General features: G+C 41.6%; 1 protein-coding gene across 4 annotated transcripts; it reads left to right on the plus strand.

The window, feature by feature from the left end:
* The first annotated feature begins 3 nt into the window (after positions 1 to 3).
* On the plus strand, positions 4 to 22,135 carry PLA2G4C (phospholipase A2 group IVC). Of its 4 annotated transcripts, none has more exons than XR_012661127.1 (16): positions 79 to 256; positions 3,198 to 3,317; positions 4,910 to 5,052; positions 6,846 to 7,044; positions 7,316 to 7,433; positions 8,915 to 9,052; positions 10,049 to 10,102; positions 11,049 to 11,111; positions 13,317 to 13,439; positions 13,560 to 13,688; positions 13,853 to 13,915; positions 15,468 to 15,563; positions 16,545 to 16,699; positions 20,246 to 20,421; positions 21,034 to 21,350; positions 21,517 to 22,135. XR_012661127.1 is itself a non-coding variant. In XM_075096751.1 (15 exons), the coding sequence occupies exons 1-15, from the start codon at positions 194 to 196 to the stop codon at positions 21,201 to 21,203; spliced, it is 1,803 nt and encodes a 600-aa protein (XP_074952852.1). In that variant the 5' UTR covers positions 4 to 193; the 3' UTR covers positions 21,204 to 22,135. The 4 variants fall into 4 exon arrangements, 2 of the variants coding, with proteins under 2 accessions (XP_074952852.1, XP_074952853.1); XR_012661126.1 differs by having other exon boundaries at positions 20,246 to 20,414; XM_075096751.1 differs by having other exon boundaries at positions 4 to 256; positions 20,246 to 20,414; positions 21,034 to 22,135.
* Positions 22,136 to 22,871: the final 736 nt, after the last annotated feature.

Here is a 22,871-nt window from a genome sequence, read left to right on the forward strand (position 1 = left end):
AGCAGAAGTCAGCAACAACTGTTCCAGGAACTGGTGTCCCAATTATGTACCTACACAACTCATGCCTACTTACATATCTACACCAAAGATATAAAAGTAACTCACTATCTACCCAAAGTGAGCTTCTCTGTGAAATCTCCCAGACAGACCATACCTTCATCTGGGGTGCCTGGCTGACTCTGGACTCCACAACATGGATCATCTGCAAAGTGAGGCTTTTCGGTTGTTGAGTGGCTCTACTCCTGGGAGTTATTTGGTGAGTGCCATACCAGTAACACCTCAAACAATATGTATATAGGTGTGTATATAGGTAAATTATAATTAATTTATACTTTATTTACTAGTGGTAATTTGTAATAAAGTAATCAATGGAAACAAAGTTTCCATGCCCTTGTGTATTACAGAACCCTACAAACCCACGGTCACAATCTTTATACTCCCATCAGTTAGGTATCCCTCATAGGTTGTGACCGTGACATTAACTGATGTCAGAAGTGGGATTCTGTAAATACACAGGTCATGGATAAGGCTGTAGGAGAACAGCTAAAATGCAAGAACGTAAGGGATGGAAAACATTGAGGTGAAACAGGAGATGGATCACTGAAAATAGTCTTGACTGGAAGACACTGTGAACAGAACTTCGTAAGTGGCATATAAACTTCCAAACATAAAGCAAAAGAAAGCAAGGGACCCTTCACTGGGCTTCTCACAGAGACATTAATGGCCACAGGTATTTTGCTAAAAGGTGCTGAGCAATGAGTTCAAGATACTGAACAGTGAGCTAAGGATGCAGAGGCTTTGAATCTCATAGTCACAGAAAAAGCCAACAAATTCAGCGGTTAGAAACTAATCTTAGACCTCTGGCTTTGCAAAAGCTAGAGAGAGAGTGTAGTCACCCAGTCTCAGAGAGTGAGATTATTCAAAAGATCTATGCACTGGGAGCTGTTGAAGAGGAGGATGATTCTGATATTGATTGTGACAATGGGCCTTTTGCCCCCATCTCAGCCACACTGTTACCTGAGCCTGATCCATATGAGGTAACAGGTGTCACCACAGAGGCCCTTTTGCACCCTATTATTAAAACTGCCACAGTACAAGACCCAGCCCCTGCCAGAGCCACAGGAGGCATCCCCCAACCCCGATGAATTACTGAAAGGCAGGCAGGTTGAGCATGATACTCTCTGGTTATAATCCTCATTGGCCAGAGATTTTGCTTCAGGTACAGGCCTATACATTCCATGGCCTGGTAGCAGCAGGGCTTCTCTTCCTGACCAGATTCCAGCTGGTACAAACTGGCATAGGGTCCAAGGTCTACATTATAGTGGTACAAATGGTTTGTGTTATTCATTAGAACCTAATTTTGTGAAACAGAAAAGTGGATGCATGGCCTTCTTTTACAACTGACATCAAGGCCTTGGTCAGTAAGAATGTTTTGGAAATGTTCACAGTGGCTTTTGAGGAAAATGTTTTGTTGTGAGATGCAAGATACTTTGTTGAAGAAACTCATGTAGGCAAGAAAAAACCCCAGAGACTGAAGTACACATCAGCCCTTCTCTTGAATTATTACTATTCCAATGAAGAAGAATTAGCAGCAATGAATTACTTGAAAGGTAAGATATACATCTCTTTTCACCAGCTCTCTGTTAATAGTCTGGTATGCACATTAAAAAAAATGAATATTGAAGCATGGCCATACTGGGACTAAACCTCTATTGGATATCAGTAGTGGCCTTTTAAATTCTGATTATTCTGATTCTTTCTACCCTGGTGAAAGAGAACAACCCCTCCTTGGAAAGAACAGGTATTGTATATGTTTAATTAGCATGAATCTAGACTCCTTTAATATTTAACCTAGGCTTAGGGCTGGGATATCTTGGCCATCAGCAATTACCCATTTAATCAGGGGCAAGCATTCCTTTTAGAAGAAAATTATGGAAAGTTGGCAAGAGAAAATAGCTTTAAATTGTCCTTGCATAACATATGACCATGGGTAAAAAGGGTTAGGGTACTTAATCTGTAAAGACCATCAAGACCCACAAAGAAAGGAAGGCATGTGCAGAAGGACCTGAAGCACAGCCAAGTGGAGTGACTTAATGCCATTATGCAACCTATGTAGATTAGAATGAATATGCATCAGGTAGGCAGAGTATGTGTGGACTTACTGTATAAATACAATGAGGTAGCCAGCTTCGGTGTGCTTGATTTGTGGAAAACAACCAAGCACCCAGGCTTGCACAACCCTGAAATAAATTAGCAATGTCTCTCCTTAGTGTGTGATTGCACACTGGGCGATGAATCCGCATTTCGGACAACACTTGGTTTCCCCTCTATTTCCTAATTCCTCTTCTGGTTGCTTCATTGTCCACATTCTATGACACTTGTGTCATGGTTGTTTTACAAAATGGGTGTTCTATGTACTTCATGCTAACATTACTCTGCAAAGTATCTGTAAGGTCTAACTTCAATTTTTGAGACCTCATCTCTAGGTGATAACTAAAGAGGATCGTCTAGGACATGAATCAGAAAAAGGGTAGGATTCATGTCACCTGACTTTAAACATCTGCATTATAGATTTCCACAGAAGAGCTAGTCATGAATGCATTTCATAGTGGAGTTAAACAGGCACCCCTGGAGTGTCTGAATTACGGTTTAGAAGCGGTGCTCTAGAGCGTGATCTAATGCAAAACTAGGAAAGTTGTATTTCTTGAGGTTACTGTGAACATTAGATCAAATTAGACATTTGTTTTTAACTGAAAAATACACCACTGGCTCAGGAAAATCAACTGGTAAATTTCTCTGAATTTGATAAATTTCTTCCACAAGAAAAAATACTTCAGATTTGTGGTTACTATTGTGAAAAAATGCTAACAAGAACAATGTTTCTTCTTAGAAAACAGAATATTTTGTTCAGTCAGGAGTTTGAGGCCTTTTTAATCTGGAAGAACTGAAATTTTTGTTTGTGTTCCTTCCTTTTCACTTTCTTTATTAGGCTTATAAATACTGCCTCTTTCACCCTGTATTTAAAGTGTAATACAAAAATTAGTTCCCTGATGTTCTTTACAGTGCTCTTAGGTGTTGGCTCAGGGTGAACACTGGCTGGTCTGTAGAAAGCTGGGTCATCTGTATGGATCCCATATACTGATTTTCTTGCCATGAGAAATATTCTTACCCTGAATGTGTTTCACTTTGTATGCCAGGATGATGATGAAGTCCGTCTGTCTCACAATCTCTCAGAAGGTGAAATAAAAGCCATTCAGAAGAGAAGAGAAAATATATTGAAGTGCCTGAAAAGTCATCATCAGATTATTTGTGACCAGGTAAGCACTGTCAGTCCTATTAAGGAAAAAGGGATAACACTCCAGTGATGTGAATGGCACACAGTGTCATTTGAAGTGAGGTCCAGTGCCTTGGAAGCATCATCTGTCATCACAAATTTTCCAGTGCATGCTTTTGGTCCTCTGCTTGGAAAAGGATTTAGGCTGGGAATCTCCAAGAATTTAAAAGGGAGCAGGACGTTGAATTTTCAGTGGAATTCCCAGCTGTAATTCCTATGTCTATCAGCTAGTTAATAAGTTAATCAACTTGCCTTTGCATATATTTTTATACATCAGTATTTTTATGAATCTAGATGTATGTCTATATATGAATATATATGCACCATTCAGAAGACACACACAGTTAACCACCTGGATGTGTTTGTATCCTAATAAGCATGCACACAGCTAATGTCTGTGCATTCTTGTACACACATTTGTCTCAATGTTCAAACCCTTTCATCCTCAGATGCACACCATCGCATATAATCATACAGCAACATCAAGCCCTATGCTTTTTCATATGCTGTGAAGACAGACATACAAGATAACCCTGCACACATCTTTCCTTAACTCCATGCTCATTTTATCCTTGTGGCATGCATGGTGGGTTAACTCTGGCCAACAGCCAAACACCCTGCTTGCTCACTCTCCTCTCCCATGGGACAGAAAAAAAAAATACAAGGAGGGTGAGAAGAGTCATGGATCAAATTAAAGACAGTTTAATAGGGAAATGAAAAGTTGAAAGGATGTGTGTACAGGCAAGGGGATTTACTCACTGCTTCCCATCACCAGGGAAATGTTAGCCACTTCCTGGAAAGCAGGGCCTCAGCACACATAACAGTTACTTGGGAAGACAAATGCCATAAACACAAACATTCCCACTTCTTCCTTTCCCTGAGCTTTTACTGCTGAGCACAATGTTACATGGTATGGAATATCCCTTTATTCAGTTTGGGTGAGCTGTCCCATCCCAACAGTGCCCTCTCCCAACTTCCTACCTACCCCTAGCCTGCTTACTGGAGGTGGAGTTCAGAGTGGGAAAGAGAGAGTCTTGATGTTGTGGGAAGCAAGTCAAAACATTGGTGTATTATCAATACCTTTTTAGCCACAAATCCAAAGCACAGCACCATATGGGCTGCTGTGAAGAAAGTCAACTGTTCCAGACAGTTCTAACACAACATGCTTCTTGAGAAATTTCTGTGGCTGGCTGTAATAGCTCTACCTTTGTCTTTTTTTTGGGGGGAAAAAAAAAAAAAGGTTTTGGTGACAGAAGGGGAAAAGGGGAATACAGGTGACATCTAGAGAAACACAATGAGTACTGCTCAAGTTTTATTTAGATTTTGAAGCTACAGCACAGAAACACAGCCATGACAAATTTTCAGTACCAGGAAGACAAGTGATAGCACAATACAAAGGAGAAATGATTTTGTGACTGTGATGCAAAGGAAAAGGAGAAATAGGGGAAAAGAAGCAGATTATGCAATGTGTTCTAAAGCAAGGAAGCAGGTCAGATGAGAATTGCAATAGCTTTTATCCTTCTATGTTAAGCCTTTTCTCTAAATGAAATATGTTTTCTGTCTTCCACTCCCCAGAACAATGTGCCTAATATTGCTGTTCTGGGATCAGGCGGAGGCCTGCGTGCCATGATAGCCCTTCTAGGGACCTTGGTGGCACTGAAGAAACAGAATTTCTTGGATGCTGTCATGTATCTGTGTGGAGTGTCAGGATCCACTTGGTAGGTACCTGTTGCCTGGTGTGATTGTGAATTTTTTTCCTGTTCCATAGATTCAACATCAATTCCACACTTTCTTCATTGTTCAGAACTCCCTGTAGGGCTCACAACAGATGAACCGAGTGGTAGGTGAGGTATTTGCCTGTGTGATGGTGGGAGGCACAGGGAATATTTGTGACATTAACTACAGCACAGCAAGACTGACCTTTCATTCCCAGAGAGGAAGAAGTTAGTGCTCTCAGTGGTGATTCAAACAACTTGGACATTTGCTCTTACTTTCTGGAGGAGACAATTCCCCCTGTTGGCAGGCCATGGGGAGCAGGAAAGTGATAAGCAGCCAGCAAAGCATTGAAAACTTCTAGGTAACATACTTCTCAGAAGCAGAAGGCCTTGTTTAAATAGAGGCTGTGGTATATTTAAGAGGGGCCCATGCCACTAAGCTATATCTCTCAAGAGTATGGCAATGAGTCAGGTGCCTAAATGTAAATATCTAGTGCCCTTTCAGGTACTTACTTTGCTGACCCCCTACCAGTTTGGAAAAGCACTGTCTCCTGCACATACTGCATCAAATCTACCAAATCTGTGGTGATGTCACTCATCCTTGTGGCAACTTAAATGGCATTATGGTCTTGAATATTTATACTTCATTTACTTTTTTAGGCTTACCTTATATGCAATGAAAAGAAATGACATTCAAGAACATGAGCCATTTTACCTCAAGGCCCACATGAAGCATGTCAGTGACAGGCCAGGATTATTTGTTACACTGAAGTGACTGTGGGGGCAGTCTAGCTTATAAATCACATATAGAAATCTGCCCTGTAAGCATAGAACTCTGTCTAAATTTAGGTGCCTCAATATGCATATCTGTATGTGACATACACACCACTCCTTCCATTTTATTTAAGGGGATAGGTTTACGTTCTTTAAAGGCAGACTTCCAGTGACAGTTCAGATGCCCTAGGAGGAAATCCTGTCTGGCTTTCAGCAGCTGGTTCAAGAGGACAGAGGTCTTTCACAGATCTTGTGTTATTGTCTGTCACATGAGGGTGGAAGTCTTGAACACTTTAGGCCACCTCAACTGTCACTGTCTATGGTTAGGTACCGTATATGGTGTCTGCAGTAATCCAGAAGATCTCCTTCCTTGCAGATAGTCAAGACATATGCTGCTCTAGATGAAGAAAGTAATGCTGTACACCTTAATATATATCTGAATTAGCCTGTGGAGTTGGTCTTGGAACAGAGTGAGCCTTTACATCTCTGCAGGTAGCTAGCATGAGCTGAGAGCTATAAATTTACTAGGAGATGACGTCATTCTGCAAGGGTACCAGCTTTATTGGTCCTAATAACAGGCAAAAAAATGTCTCAAGTCTCTAGTGCAAAATGATGACATGATATAAGTAATTCTACGTGTTTAAGTTTGTTCCAAGTTCTTTGATGGATTATCTGTGTCTTGGCAGACTTCACTAATGCTACCTGCAAAATCTATATTCCTGCAGCAAGTTACCCTTAATATATGGCAAGTACCCAGCTGATATCAAGCTTCAGGTTATCTAACTAACTAAATTATATTATCCATATGCAGCTGGGAAATAACTGATCAGGGAATAATAACACCATTCTATGATGTAAAGTGTCTTGCTTCTGTAGAAGCCTGGGACTTCTTTCTCCTCTCATACATTTTTAAAGACACTCCTGCATGGGATTAAAAAAAAAAAAAAAAAAAAAAGAAAAAGCAGCAAAGCCCCATTCGCTTCCGCCTGTGCTAGAGATAAGACTTTCTTTCTCTTTAAAAGGTGCATGTCTCTCCTATATGAAGATAGGAAATGGTCAGAAAATTTGATGTCCTTGGAAAAGGACCTGTGTGAAAAGCTCAATAACTTACACTGGAATATTATAAAAGCAGAGGAATCCTTAGAGGAAGCATCAGAAGATGAACTTTACTCACTCACCGACTTCTGGGCCTCCTGTATTGTATACAAAATACTGAAGCAGGTAAGAAGCTAACTGCAAACACCTTGGGAGTGTTCTGAAGATCTCAGAGTAATTGCAACTAAATTTTACTTTGGTGGGTGGTTTTTTTGAGGAGTTGTGTAAATTGAAGAAATATTTTAGAGCAGGCCAACTTACCTCTGGATATGGAAAGGTAGAAGCAGTTAATCTAACTCCTTGGTTAATCCAGTTTCCTAAGTAGGGATGTCCTTGGTGGTATAGCAGAGGGGAGGGGCATTTTATGTTCCTTCAGAAGTCCATACTTGTCTTCCAGTTCGATGAGAATGAGCTGGCTGACCACAGGGAGGCCTCAGAAACTGGAATAAACCCTTACCCGATTTATGCAGCAGTGGATAAGGAAAAACTACAGGAAGAAGGTGGAAACTCACCAGGTAAAATACAGGCTCCTAGTCTAACTGTATCTTAAATACCATGCATTAAGTTCCTCTAACTTAATGGCAGGCATTAACTGTGCTGACATCCAATCACAGTTTGTCAGCCTACGTCTTTGTTTATAGGTAATGGAGAAAACCATGCACTCTCAGGGGCTGAATCACATTCTGTAGAAGTGGTTTTCACAATAGGATAAGATGAGGCATCCCGAGAATAGAATAGGCTAAACAGATTAAATAAAGCAGATCAATAAAATGTATCTTCAAAATGTAGAAGCCTGAATATAGGCATCTAGTGCCATCCTGGATCTTCCTGACCTCCATCTGAGTTCTCAGCAGTGTGCAGATCTCTTGTAAATGCTCCATCATATCCGTCAGCCTCATGCTGAACTCCAAAATAACCCAGTGCTTCTAAAACTGAACTAGGCAACTAAACCCTTTTTCAGTAATTAGGAAGGCGGCCTTCACAGGGAGAAGTATACTTTCAAACAACTGACTTTTCCCTCACTACAGTTTAAAACTCTGGCTGTCTGTCCTACCCCTACTTGCACAGAGGACAAATTATGTCCTTCCACTTACCAACAGTACGCTTTGATTTAAGGTGATGGGACTTGATTTATAGATCAAGCACAAGCTGGCCTGGAATTGTGATAACCCTGGAAGGTCTGAGTGAGAACTGGGAACTTCATTCTGGAAAGGAAATATGATCAAGGAAGGGATTTTGAAATGAAGAGTAGGTGGCTTTGCAGTTTAGGCAAGTGGATGCAGGATAATAGTCACCACCAACAAAAAAAATTTGTTGCCATCGAATTTTATTTTCCATACATGTTAAAATTGTTGATCTTTCTCTGGAGCAAATAGACTTGACTCAGTTGTCCACACAGAGGCCTGAGGTTCCATTTGAGATGCCTTACTCTTCATACTTTGTATAGTATGCATACTCTGCCTACTTCACCTACTTTTCTAAAAGAATATGAGTGCTATTTCAGTCCTATGTCATAACTGTCGGCCCCATGCAGGTGACTCAGCTCACCATGGGTCCCTAGGTACTATGGGTACCCAGTTACATATCTGTGGGTACTTGAATCAAGCCCAGTCTCTTCTCTTCATTGATGCTAGAGAACGTTACAGAAGACAGACTCTGTCACCTATGTATATACATTGAGAGGCCCTTGAGATGTTGCGCACATCTGAGAGATCTGCACAGAGCTGTATAATATGGCATGTGATCTGTGGGAAATCAAAACTTTTCTGATGTGGCAGCTGGAGGCCAAGATAGGAAGGGTACCAAGAGCATATCAAAGAGCAGATGGCAGAATGCTTACAACTTAGTATGTTCCTCATATGCCAATTCATCTTTGTTAGCAAATATCAGGTGATTTTAGAAAGGAAGAAGAAAAACAATGAAAATGCTACTTTGGGAGAGTGAGGTCAGCTCTGTTTATGAATATTGAGTGACAATGCTGTTTGATTTTTCTCAGGGACTTGGTTTGAATTCACTCCACACGAGGCTGGATATACTGCCTTGGGTGCTTTTGTGAGTACCAAATACTTTGGAAGTGAATTTGAGAAGGGTAAGCTGAAGAAAAAGAAGAGGAAAAACATTTGCTACATGCAAGGTGAGTCTTTCTAATTCTGCTTTGTAAAAAAAAAAAAACAAACACCAAAAAAAAGAAACAGGTTTAGCTATTCTGCATCTTTCTGTAGGTAACGAGAATGCATCTATTATTCCATGAATGCATGCATAATATTGTATGAATTCTGGAGAACAGTTTGTCTCACTTTAAATGTTCAAACTGGAACATCTGCATGCCTCTGTACACTCCTCTCTCTATATTGACCAGTTTTCTGTGGTTCTTATGGCAAGTTAGAGACCTACATTGTAGGTTACTGAAGTTAATAAAATAGTTCCAACCTGGATATCTAAATGTTCTGTAATCCCAGCATGTTCACTCTACAGGGAGAGATGCTTCACAATTACATACATGCTACTGTAGCTCCTATTTTGTAATTTGTTTCACTCTGTTTCAGTCCAGGCCCAAAGTTCTTTCCTTTCCTGCCTAAGTCATATAGCTGAAAATCTCATCTCACCTGTCTGTGACACAACTAAACATATCTGGCATCCTTAAACACATCCTGCGTTTGATGACTTCATGCCCCAGCCTCCTCAAAACACACCCCTGGCGTCATGCGGGGCGGGGGGGGGAGAAAAAAGCACTCTAGTTCTTACTATTTGATTAATTCAGAAGATGAAAAAAATAAACACAACACATCCATGAAGAGTACTTATTCCTCCAGGATGGCCCAGGGAAGTGCTTGACCAAGTGTTCTGAAGCGTGAGAGTACCCATGGCATGCTGGCCTTAAGTAACATAAACAGCTGGTCCACAAACATGTGTAGACCTAGCAGGAGGAAGAGGGAGTAAATAATCTCAGGAGATGTATAATTCTTTCAGTAGACAGTAAGGGAAGACTAGGCAGAGGAGTTTTGATTCAGTCATGGTCTCACAAATTTTGAAAGTTAAGAGAAGAATAATACTGAAAGGCAAACTTAGACTGAATTCTTAGCAAGACTATTATAAAGCAAGCACTTGAAGCACGTTTTCTTTTTTTCAGGTTTATGGGGGAGTGCTCTTGGAAGCATGGAAGAAAATCTAAAGTTTATAAAAGGTATTACGTTTTTTCTGTTGCCAGTATGCTTAAATCAGTTGTTGTACCCGCTGAAATTGAGTGCATACTTCACATTACCCTTGAGTAATCCCTTCAGACCTCTAGTTCCAAACAGAAACACAGCTGTGCCTAACAGAAGCTCCACTGGTACTCCATTTATCATTATCAGAGGTGACAAGATAGAGGTTGTCCAGTTTTCATCCAAGTCTGTGCAGCTTAAAGAGACAAAATTCCAACTGTAGCAAAGGAGGAGCACTCTGTAGGAATCCAATTGGGAAGTGGAGACTCACAATTGCAAGAGCTGGAAGCTGGTTACTTCTGGCACCAGGAAGAAGGTTTCCTGCTCCACCTGAAGATTTCCAATCATGGAATACATTTAGTACACTTAGAAAAGATGAGTGATTGCAAGCATGAGGAACTGAGAGCTCTGTCAAATGAAGAATGAGAGACAGGTTAGCCTAAGCACCAATAGAAAGAAGTGGTGAGTGATAATGGCATTATGAGCATGGACTCTAGAAGTCCAATTTTGCTCAGGTGAATCTCTGCCAGTACCACAGGGGAAAGTTTCAATATAATGCCAGTGAATGTGGACGGATCTCCTTCACATTAGATTCCTCATGATGCAGAAACATCAGAGATGATATCTTAAACTCTGAGGTAGGAGGCTTTCAGAACTGCTGGTGAAATAATAGAGGTGACTGAGATGATGTCAGGTGTCTAAGACATCAAACACAGTGCTATGAGTGAGCAACAAGACCAGCAGGAGATTAGTACTCTTCTGGAGTGTCAGGCACAAGGCAGGGAGATCCTCCAAGGAATCTAATATAGCACTGTACACCTATGTTTAGGTGCATGGCTAGCTTTCATGATGTCTTTCATTGGCAGACAATGACTGTTTTATTGGAAGGAGTATTCTAATTTTAATTATCCTTCTACTTCTTCAAAGACAGTCTCACCTCACTCCAAGGAAGATTTCATTTACGTGAATACCTGGGGTCATATGGACATGGTAGGTTATTGTGCTTCTCCATTGGCTTCTTTAAACTTTTTTTTTTTTTAATTTAACATTCTTTTCTGCTTGCCTAATGTTTTCCTTAAGGGACTGACAGGAGTGTCAGCCAGCACAAGGAAATCCAGGCATCCTTGTCTCTTGTATTCGTAATGATTTGCGAAATCTGGAACATGTAACTGAAATAACCACCCTGACATTATGGAGGGATTCACTCATGTCAGATGAACTGTACTAATGGGCTTATGGAAAGGTGGTGTTACAGCACTCTTGTGCAGCTGCTGTGGTCAGGGAGTACAAGTAAAGCCTGATTCAAGGCTCACACTCACTTTCAGGTCCAAACTTCCTGCTTGTCCACACTGCTTGTGAGGTAGCACTGGCTCTACACTGCAATATGTCAGCTGATCTTTCCACCTGGGAAACTCAGGGACAGAAGGGATGGCAGAGAGGGTCTCACTCTCTCTCACTTACTCTCACTTCTGATGCTACAGGCAGTCTGTAGCATCATATTTGCTAACCAGCATTGCTGGTTGACAGTAAACCCCAAAGACAAGAAAGTAAATATAAGTACGGCATCTTTCATGGACCTGTTTTTCTGCTCTCTTTCTCATTTTGTGAAAGTAAAATTTCCCAGAGAATTTTGTCTGGTTTTTGTTTTGTTCTTCTTCCATGTTGAAAAGGTCACCTGAAAAAATTTAGATTTTAATGACAGTGAAACACAAAATGCATTCCCATAGTATTCTTTTGGTAATACATGAACAAATGAACAAATGAACAAAAAATGGAAGAAACCTTTATCAATGATTGGGATAAGGGGGTCAAGTGCACCCTCAGTAAGTTTGCAGATGACACAAAGTTAGGTGGGAGCGTTGATCTGCTTGAGATTAGGAAGGCTCTACAGAGGGATCTGGACAGGCTGGATAAATGGGCTGAGGCAAATTGTATGAAGTTTAACAAGGTCAAGTGCCAGGTCCTGCACTTCGGTCACAACAACCCCATGCAATGCTACAGTCTTGGGGAAGAGTGGCTGGAAAGCTGCCCAGCAGAGAAGGACCTAGGGGTGCTGGTTGACAGCCACCTGAACATGAGGCAGCAGTGTGCCCAGGTGGGCAAGAAGGCCAACATCATCCTGGCTTGTATCAGGAATATCGTGACCATCAGGAGCGGGGAAGTGATCATGCCCCTGGACCTGGCACTGGTGGGGCTGCACTTTGAATACCATATTGAGTTTTGGGCCCCTCACTACAAGAAGGACATTGAGTTGCTGGAGCATGTCCAGAGAAGGGCAACAAAGTTGGTGAAGGGTCTAGAGAACAAGTCTAATGAGGAGATGTTGAGGGAACTGGGGTTGTTTAGCCTAGCAAATAAGAGGCTGAGGGGAGATGTTATTGCTCTCTACAACTACCTGAAAGGAGGTTGTAGCGAGGTGGGGGTTGGTCTCTTCTATCAAGTAACAAGCAATAGGATGAGAGGAAAAGGCCTCAAGTTGTGTCAGGGGAGGTTTAGATTGAATATTAGGAAAAATGTCTTTACTGAAAGACTGGTCAGGCATTGGAACAGGCTGCTCAGAGACATGGTGGAGTCACCATCCCTGGAGGTATTAAAAAACCATGTGGACGTGGCACTTCAGGACATGGTTTAGGAGGCACGGTGGTGTTGGTTTGACAGTTGGATTTGATGACCCTAGAGGTCCTTTCCAACCTTAATGATTCTATGATTCTATGATTCTAAATCACATCAGGTTTCACTCAAATCATCATTACTTTTCTTATTTCTTTATATATTTGTTTATTTATTTTTACATTCAAAATGGAAATGAAATATTTGAAGTATATTAGAAAATTCCCGTTTACTCCAAACTATATTTCTGCTTCTCCTCCTGCTACTTATTTTCATGGAACCTTTCTTCCAAGATGAACACAAAGGCTGTCTGAATCCTGGTATGTTTGTGCAGCTGTCCAGATGTGAATGCTCAGTGTTAGGTGTTTTTATTGTCAACAGAGATAAATAACTCACTTTGGTACATGGTTCAGCTCACCAGCTTAAACAACTTCTTTAGAATAAGAGGAATGAGGTCAGTGTTTCTACAGATTGCACTGAATGCATGAACTACATCTTCACTAATTCATGTGTCAGTTAGGGTCTAATCAGAAGTTCGGTAAGATAAATTCCACTGTGATGTAACTTTTATCTTATCTTTCCTAGAGAGTAATTCAGATACCTTAGTGGCTTATCAAGCTGCTCTTCTTCTACTAGACCTTCAGCTGTGTGCTGTAAGTGGGAGTGATCCTAAGGAAGTCTTTGAGAAACTGCTGAAGAATTTGTCAGGCAAGTGAAAGATGCTGAGATTACTAAGCACTTGTATTCTCAGTAATGTGGTTTTACAAATGGTGATTCCTTTCTTGTACATTCTCCTATTTTCCTTTTCTTCTTTTCTCTCTTTTATAGAAGTCAAGGAAAAAAGTGAATCCCGACAGCTAAGCATAGCAATGCATAACACTTGGGCAATGAAGACAAAGGAGGAAAGAATGGAGAGCTGTGCTGAACTGGGCAAACAGATAGAAAAGGAATTTGGAGGCAAGTATTGTAAATTCATGCTTATCATAGCAATGAAGCCCTCCCAGTCCCAGGTAGAAATGCCTAACTGTATTTGTAGTAAAAAGTTGCCCTGTGGGATGCCATCTATCTGTTTCTTTAATGTAACTAGTTTTTGTGCTTTTTCTCCTCTTGATCTTTCTCAGAGCATCTTGGAGAAGGTGGTCCTCTAGGAATAGTGTTCAAATCACCCCAGGAAAATCTCCAAGGCAAGTTTATTTCATTTTTAATATCTTTGATTGCTCTTTCTATTTTATGTGCTTTGAAAAATCTCCAGCTTTGGTGTTTTGTAAACTTAAATTCCAGTTAAATCTTGGGTACAACCACTGTAGGAAGACCTGGTGAAAACCACATTACAGCATGCATGCCAGTGATATCCTCATGCAGGGACTAGCTTCCAATACCCACAATCCTTTCAGGTCTTATGAAAGCGCTTAGAATCTGCCTACCTAAGTAAATAGAATAAGAGAGCTAATCCTGAACAATCACTGTTTCCCATCTATCTTTGCTCCTGACTGAGCCTGTATTGTCAGCAAGACTTAGGCATGCTGAACTGATGATGTATAAGGATCTTGACAGATGCAGGTAGTGGACTACTGAGTGGATTGCTGTTGAACACCTAGGGTGCCCTCATGTCAAGTGTCATATGGAACTTCCATCACTAGAGAAATTTTGAAATAAAAAGTCATGAACCAAGACATCCTAAAGCAAAAGTGGGTTTTCTTTAACTGGCAACTCCATTCTTACTGTGGGGCTTTTTTTGCAGTTAATCGGCATTTCTGCCCTTTTATCTAAGCCAAAGGTTGTTTTCAATGAACTGAACTCATTTAGCTTATATCTGCAATATTTAATAGACTCAATTGTGGGTGAAATGAGGATTATTTGGATTTACATCAAAGACAGCAGGGGAGGTCTAAGCAGGATACACATAAGTTGCAAAGTAAATTTTACACTGAAATTCCTCAAATAGATTTGCAGTGTTTAGCTGGTCTCTTTAGATCCAGGGCTCTGCTAGTTCCATCAGCCACAGTGTATAAGCAGGTTTTGGCCAGTTCCTTCCGGAGTGGACCAACTGGTGCTCTGAGATTAAATCTGGACATTGCAGACAGGTCTTTTTTCTCCCCAATTACTGTTCCAAGGAGCGTTTTCATAGACAAGGCCTGGATTATGTCCGTCTGCACAGTACAGTCCTCCAAACTCTTTCACTGCTCTGATCTTCTCATGCTTTCTCACATGGCGTCTTGAAGTTGTCGTGGTTTTCCACTAATATCTCCCACCTCATACAGGTCATTTGACTGGGCTGTAGCATGGCTCTCACTTTATACGGGGCACTTTCAGCTCAAAAGAAGATGAAGAGAAATAACAATTCTTCTGAACCACAAGAATGCTGTAGGAGGCCCAGAAAAGATCAAGCCTGAACTCAAGTACAGCACTGGTGTAACTAGTCCACTTCAGAGCCTGTGAGCCTCAAGCTTGGTGAATATGCCAGCTGGTGGAGGGCCCAAGCCTGTATAGTTTGTGCCTTCAGTGGCTTATTCAAATCTGTTTCAGCTGTACTAAGAGTCCATTGCTTAGTGTTAATTATAGGAAAGCATGGTTCTTTCTTTTCTGAAGCACTCAGGCCTTGGCCCTCAGGCTGTCTGTACACTTCTGCACATATTTCTTCTATCACCACACATCTCCCTCAGATTTTGTCACACCAATCAAAAAGTGAAGTTCTCTAGATTCAACTATGTTCTGAATTGTATTGTCTCTTCCCAGGCTCACTGTGCCATTTCATTAAGATGATGTTCAAAACAATCCAATGTGTGTCTACCTGGAAATGGGGGACAACTAATAACTTCCTCTACAACTGCCGTAAGAAAATCCAATGAAATCATGATGTGTTTGTATTCTGAAAATACAGAGTGGTTATGTTATCCAACTAGATCTATGGGGCAGAGTGCATGGGGTTTAGCAGAGCTCTTATGCTGTGCTTGTGTGATGTTAAACGAAGAAAACTCTCTTTGCCATTTACCTTCTTTAAAGAGCGAGTTAGCTTTTGTTTCCAGGATCCACCCTCTTTTAACAGCATCTTAATATGGGCAGCAAATAAACAGAATTATTTCATGCTACTGGAATCCAGATCTGCAACACCATTGCAGATACATAAACTCAATTCTGTCATGTAAACACAAGCATCTAATGTCACATAAACTGCCCTTGAATACAAGGGACAAGAGCATTAAGTTGGAAGACACAGAATAAAACCCTTAGGACCACTGTGCCCTTTTGGAGGAGAATGTGGAGGACACAAGAAGTAGCCTAAGGAGTTGGAACTGGCCAGCTAAGTTTATGAAGTTGAGTTGTGCTCCTGATGCATGACCAGTAACATTGGTCTCCAGATACCATTGCCTGCCCTAGCTGGGTGTTCACTTATGATAATAGCAGCTTTGGCACTTAGTGTGTAAGTAGAAACCTGTATTTAGACAACTGCAGTTAGGTGTCATGATCTCTAGCTGGCTCATGAATTCATTTTTTCCACTCAATGATCTTCTTATCTTAAAACTATGGTGCTTAGCGGTGTGACCTCTTGACCTTCAAAAAACCCATCAGCAATTCTGGTCTGCAGCTGACCACAGTCAGAGAGAGAGGTTGTTCAGAGGGATTTGGATTCCTCTTGTCAGAACACATCTGGATATCTGGTTGGGCAGGATTGGCAAGGAAAGGCAGGTTTCAATATATTTTTGGGGTGAAACATCAGTGAAGACCAAAGGAATCTTTTGGGGTGGGCGTGTGTGTGTATGTATATTCATGTATGTCTTTATGAAATCTCATTTCTTTTTTTCATTGGATTAGATAACTTTCAGCCCTCTCACCTGACCAAAAATGAAACCATGTCTTTGATTGATGCTGGACTGGCAATAAATTCTGCCTACCCTCTGGTCCTTCGAGCACAGCGGCAACCAGATCTGATAATTTCCTTTGATTTCAGCTCTGGAGATCCTTTTGAGGTACATGTGTAGTCATGGCTTTGGAGAACCTCCTTTGGGGTCATTGGGCTGGGGACTGCAGAAATGCATTGCAATCATTGTCAAAGCAATTTTCAGAGACATATCTGAATGGATTCTGACAGGTTGGTACGCTGATCATCTAATTGTTTGGGCTTCTTTTCTAGGCAGTTAGCAGAAAAAGATAACTGAAGAACGTGATCCATTTTGTCTGTCTTGTTTACAGGTGTTGTATGGTAATCTACCAAGGTTATCAAGCCGTCAGACTGTCCAGGGTGCATCAGGGGGAAAGTTCACAAGTTTCTTAGACTCCCTTTTTTCCTTAAGGGCTGACCAGAATTTTTCTGCCTGTTTGGCATATTACTCCTTCCTTTAGGGCAGTTGATGGCAATCATCAAAGAGAACCTCATCTCGGTGAAGGTGATGAGGAAGCATGGTGTTGACATTGATTTCTTCCATATTTTGGGGGGAAGGACATTATACAAAACTATCACCATTCCTTGCTGTAGTTTGTTTTCCTTTCAAACATAATATTTGATTTGGAACTTCTTTTGGAGGTTGATTCAAGTTGATGAAGTTTAGTAACTCATAAGAATCTAAAATGTGCTGGGATCTCAAACTGTTGCTTCTCTGGGTATTTTCAGCGTGATCACTTTAGGGACAGTGGAGGCAGCTGCATCCAGAGGCTCTGGCTTCTTTGAGCATCTCACAGTAGGCGTTGAAAACAGATTAACTGATCTCTTCAAGTCCCCATTTCCATTTGACTACAAATAAGACTGTCAGGGAGCAGTGAGGGCCAGCTCCTTCCTAAGCGACAGGGAGCCAGGCTCAGTAACATGACTGGCAGGGCAGGGGCCTCACCAGCCAGGTGCTTTGGTTTTGAGTTGCAAATCCAGGATTTACAGCACCTTGCAGCACCTGAAAGAGACAAACAAAGCAGGTCAAATTGGAAAGGGTCAATTGGAAATCCAGATTACCAGGCAAGTCCATGGCTAAAAGGCAGGTCTGGGGTCAAGCTTGGAAGTCAGTTCATGGGTTGGGTTGTAGATCAATAGAGCCTATGGCCAGGCACATCTGTGGCTGAGCTGAACACTGCTACTTGTACAATATCAATAAGGCCCCTGGGCCAGTGGGAAGGGTACACATGGAGGCCCCAGCGTCATTAAGGCCTGTTAGTGCATTCAGGACCCTGACAGTAGCCTTCCATCCCAGCATAGTGTGTCCACATGCTTGGGAGGTCAGGGTTCAGAAGGGCCTTGCTGTGGAGTGACGTAATTGCTGTGGTTGTCAGTGGGCTATTCAGGTAACACAGGGACTGGTAACTGGAAAGGGGACATGGCACGAGAGATTTGGCATTGGGTAGGGGGCTCAGGCCAGGGTCCAGGCTGGATTGAGAATGAAAAGTGTAGAGCAGGGGGTTCTCTGAGCTGCCCCTGGCAAGCCTTGGAGGGCTGGCAGGCTTGAGGAAGGACATTGCTCAGGAGCCTGGGAATGGGTAAGAGGTTGGCACTGTGGGGCTATTAGAGCCCAGGGCCATGCTCACCCCTCAAAAGGAATCATAGTGGCAAGGTCCTGCACAGGTGTGGGCTGGGCTCCAAGTCCTTGGCACAGGGCTCAGGAAGGCCTGAACTAACTGCCAAGGGCCAGCTGCTCCTAAGTGAAAGGGAGCCAGGCATGATAACAGAGCAGGCAGGGCAGAGCCTTGCCAGACAGTGCCCAGTTTCACAGGATGCAAGTGAGACAAGCAGGGCAGGCTTGGAGATGGCAGTCACATTCAACTAAGGGTTGGAATCATCAGGCAAGTCTGCTGTGATAAGCCAGGTCCAAGGCCAATTTGGGAAGTCAATATGGATCAGGATTGGTGGCAGGTAAGGATAAAGTCTGCTGAGGGTAACCAGTCCAGTGATCACTAGGCAGGCCTGCAGTGACAACACCATTTCAAGGTCAAACTGGGAAGTCAGCCTTTGCATCAGGGTCCCAAACAAGAGGGCTAAGACATGGACATGACTGTGGCTAAGCAGGAGACCAGCACATCTAGAACACAGCTCATGTAGGGGTTGACGACCCAGGCCTGAGATTAAATGGAGATCATGGGACCATGGGACAGATCTCATCCTTACCAACTCACACCTCAACAAGAATAAAGGTAAAGGGTATTGGAAAATGTAATTCTCCAGCGAAGATGAGCAGAAACCCTTGCCAGGGGTAAAATAAGCCCCTATCAGAAGGCAGAACACCTTTTAACAGACATTATTTACAGAAAAACACCTCTTTACATTTGAGGACACCTCCTATTAGTATCTGTAAGAATTTTGCTCAGTTTCCCTTTGTGTAGGCTTTTTCCTCTTAATATATTCAATTTCTGTTCTCCTCTTCTAAACAAATTTCATCACAAATTAGGGTAAATGTACAATACTATTTCTGTAATTGCTTCCATTAAAACATATATGCCTAGGGGATGAATCTGGGGAGCTTGAGTTAAAAAAGAACTCGCGAGGCTTTCAAAATGTTATTACTGGTTTGTATCATTCGAAGAAGATGTTGTGAGAGGTTTGATTGTCTTTTGTGATTACAAGAGTTATCATGCCTTTAGCTGCAACTCCATCTTTTCCCAACAGTGATTAAGGAAAAGGGATAAATCTGTAGACTCTAACCCCTGAAGCAATTTGGTGGGGTTAAAGAAATACCACCGTGTCAGTAAGTGCCTGTCTATGGGAGAGGCCAGCAGTGTTCTTAGTGCCTAAGGCCCCATCTTTGGTTGTGAAGTGTGTTCTTTGTGGAGGGGTTGTTGGAATGAATTGTGTAAGATATCAGTTACTCTGGGATGCTTACATAAAGTGGCTGCTGTTGACAACCCTTGTGCCATCTAGAGCAGACCCATTCAGAGAGAGTGAAAAAAGGTTGTTTCTTCTGAACTCCTGAACACGTGGGAATAATATTTCTCTGGGACACCACAGAAAATCTCTGTTTGTGCAGGCTCCCAACACAATGCCTACCCCAGTCAACGATTTCATGCAAAATCATGCCAACATTAAAGTTAATGTGTGCCTCAAATCAAGTGGCTTGGTGTCTCCTCAGGTCACCATAAGCGACTCATAGTGAGTTTTTAATTTGTTAAAATGGTAGAGCAACAGGGTGGGTTGCTTTGGAAAGTAAAATTTGTTCTGAAAGTCTGTGAACCTGGCAGTGTCTTCAGACTGTTTTATAGATGCCAAATCCCTTTAATTTTGACATCTTTCAACGTCCACCACATGGCCTTTCTGGGTGTAGCTGTAATTTGCAATACAAAGGTTCTAGCAAAGAAGTGACCTCAGAAGTGAATGCTTGCTTTTCATTTATGTTCTAGACTTAGTCTGCTCCTCAGAGAATGCTTGAGGGAAACTTAGACTTTTAAATATATTATATGTAACAGTTAAATATAGTCTAAGAAACTAACCATACTTGTTTTGCAGCAATTAATTTTATTACTGGAGATAGGTTCAATTTTTTCTAGAAGTTCAAAAACAAGCAAACAAAATAAAAAATGCATGCAATTTCTCTGTGTCTCAGACTATAAAGGAAACATCTACGTACTGCCAGACAAACCATATCCCATTTCCCAAGATAGAGGACCAGGAAATGGATGAGAACAACCCTTCTGATTGCTATATCTTTCCAGGAGACAAGTCATGTCCTACAGTCATGCACTTTCCACTCTTCAACAACGTGAATTGTGCTGGTAACATGTACTTTATGCTGTTTTTGTCTCTGTATATTTGCATTTCATATTCTCAACTTCCAGTGCCAAGCATTTTAGAGTCCTTTACTTAGTGCTGCTGCCACAAATGCACCCAGAAGAAAAGAAACAGGGCAGGCTCTATGTATAATGGAGAGAAGCTTGCATGAGCACAAATGTACTCACCCTCTCAGACAGGCAATTTATGTCCTGAGCTATGGGGATTTAACACTCTTCTTGGTTTGTTCTGTAAATCAGTGTAACTAAATTGTGGCCCTTCTACTAAAGAGGAGTTGGGGAGGCATCACATTCAGAAGCCAGAGTAACCAGCTACTACTACTTCCCTTTATAGTTATCGGTGAGGAACAGGCAGGTCCAGAAAGATTTATCCCCCTTTCTATGGTAACTGATGAAACAGGTAATGAAAGAGGCACCTCCAGATTCTGACTGATCTCCTCCTCTCTCTCTTCACTGGCTACAGCAGGATCTTAATGTGATAAAACACTTGTATGTGAAACTTGCAGATCTCCAGGAATTAATGTTTTCCTCAAGGCTGTGCTTGTCTTGAATGATCTTATGGTTTTCTGTTTGGCATTACATATTTTGTTTACCTTTTTTCTAGGTAAAGTAAAATACTACAGAGATAAGTTTTCCACTTTTCATATATCCTTCACCGAGGAAGACATCAAAGACCTCCTTGAAAAAGCAGGGTTGAATGTATCCAACAATAGTGAGAAGATTCTGCGAGAGATAAAACAGCTTGTGCCTTCCTTTCATGCCAGCAAGTTCTAATGTGTGTGTGTGTGGAGGGGGGGCAGGTTTCTTCAGTACAAGATAATGAATTTATGAACGGCTATAAATGGTATACTTCACCGCACTGCACTTTTTAACTTGGCCATTTGGTGTTAGTCTTTGGACTGCGCTCTGAACAACTGTAATGTGGATTTCTCCATCTCAGCTACTTCTTTAATCTCCTCTATAGTCAAAAGAACAAAAAAGGTGCTCTTAGGGAGTGAATCATTTGGCACATTTTAAACACATTAGTGAGAGTAGGATAGCCTGACTTTCTGAAGGGCTGAAGAGACTCTCTTTAAAATTGGCTGAGATGGAGACACTGATACTTGTAATGACATTCTAAAAATAACAAAACAATCTTAAAATAGCAAAGAGGAAGAATAAGGGATGAAGAGAAGAGAGAGAGAGGGAGAGAGGCTTTCCACAGGAGAACAGCTAACCAGACAGCATGACAATTGATACAGAATTAGACAGATAAGTACTAAATAAACACATTATAAAGGAAAAAAGAGCCACTATGACAAAGGAAGAGGAATAATAGAGGAACCGTGAAAGAGTTGAAGAAAAGTCCAATTGTCAGAGTGTCACAAACAATGCTGGTGAGACTGGAGTGGCTCTATACAAGAGGAGGATATCTGTCTATAGGAATCAAATGTGTACTAATGCTCGGCTCTGACTTGCTCATGACACCAGATTTTATAACATCTTTGATTTTCTGTATTACTCGCTTCTTCATTTTTTCCTGCATTTTCTGTGTATCATATTTAAAATGAATTGTTTATTAAATATCGGAGCTATAGCTTGTTCCTAATGGCAGCTATATTTGGCTTTGTGACACAGTATACTGCATAATCCCAGTTAAAGAATGACTCTGTAATACCCTGGCATTGAACAAGTATATCCGTGATAATAAAAAAAAGTCAACCTCCTCAGACCTGTCCTGAAAGTCTTTAACCTGCAAGGGTTTTCTTGTGTTCTCTTGTGTTTTCTTGTCTTCAGGTTGGATTAAAACCCAGGAAATTCAATGTAAAACAAGAAAACACTTTTAGTTTTTACTGTCAGGGTGGTCAGACACTAGAACAGGTCACCCAGAGCAACTGTGGAGTCTCCATCTGTGGAGATATTAAAATCCTGCTTGGACAAGGTTTTGGGCAACCTCTTTGAGCTGACCCTGTGTACTGCTTTTGTCTAGGAGAGAGTTCATTTTCTTCACAGCAGCTTGCATGGTGTGTCGTGGTTTTGTGTCCAAAACAATACTGATAACAAAATCATGTTTTAGTTATTGCTGAACAGTACTTACACAGTGTCAGCAATTTCTTATTTTGTTTTACCTATTACACAGAATCACAGAATTACAGGTTGGAAGGGACCTCAGGGATCATCTAGTCCAACCTTTCTGGGAAGAGCACAGTCTAGACAAGATGGCCCAGCACCCTGTCCAGACGACTCTTGAAGGTGTCCAACGTGGCCGAGTCAACCAATTCCCTGGGGAGACTATTCCAATGGTTGACTGTCCTCACTGTGAAAAATTTTCCTCTCGTGTCCAATCAGAATCCCCCCAAGAGCAACTTGTGTCCATTCCCCCTTGTCCTTTCCATGGGACTCCTTGTAAAAAGGGAGTCTCCATCTTCTTTGTAGCTACCCCTTAAGTACTGGGGTACTCAT

This window comes from Phalacrocorax aristotelis, chromosome 6 (assembly GCF_949628215.1).
Source record: "Phalacrocorax aristotelis chromosome 6, bGulAri2.1, whole genome shotgun sequence".
NCBI classification, from domain to species: domain Eukaryota; kingdom Metazoa; phylum Chordata; class Aves; order Suliformes; family Phalacrocoracidae; genus Phalacrocorax; species Phalacrocorax aristotelis.

What these genes read in the sequence shown, in the direction of transcription:
- PLA2G4C (XM_075096751.1), top strand. Translation starts at nt 194, where the DNA reads ATGGATCATCTGCAAAGTGAGGCTTTTCGGTTGTTGAGTGGCTCTACT. An exon ending in CCTGGGGTCATATGGACATG is followed by an intron (nt 11,112 to 13,316) that starts GTAGGTTATTGT and finishes TATCTTTCCTAG; the next exon opens with AGAGTAATTCAGATACCTTA. An exon ending in CAACAACGTGAATTGTGCTG is followed by an intron (nt 20,415 to 21,033) that starts GTAACATGTACT and finishes CCTTTTTTCTAG; the next exon opens with GTAAAGTAAAATACTACAGA.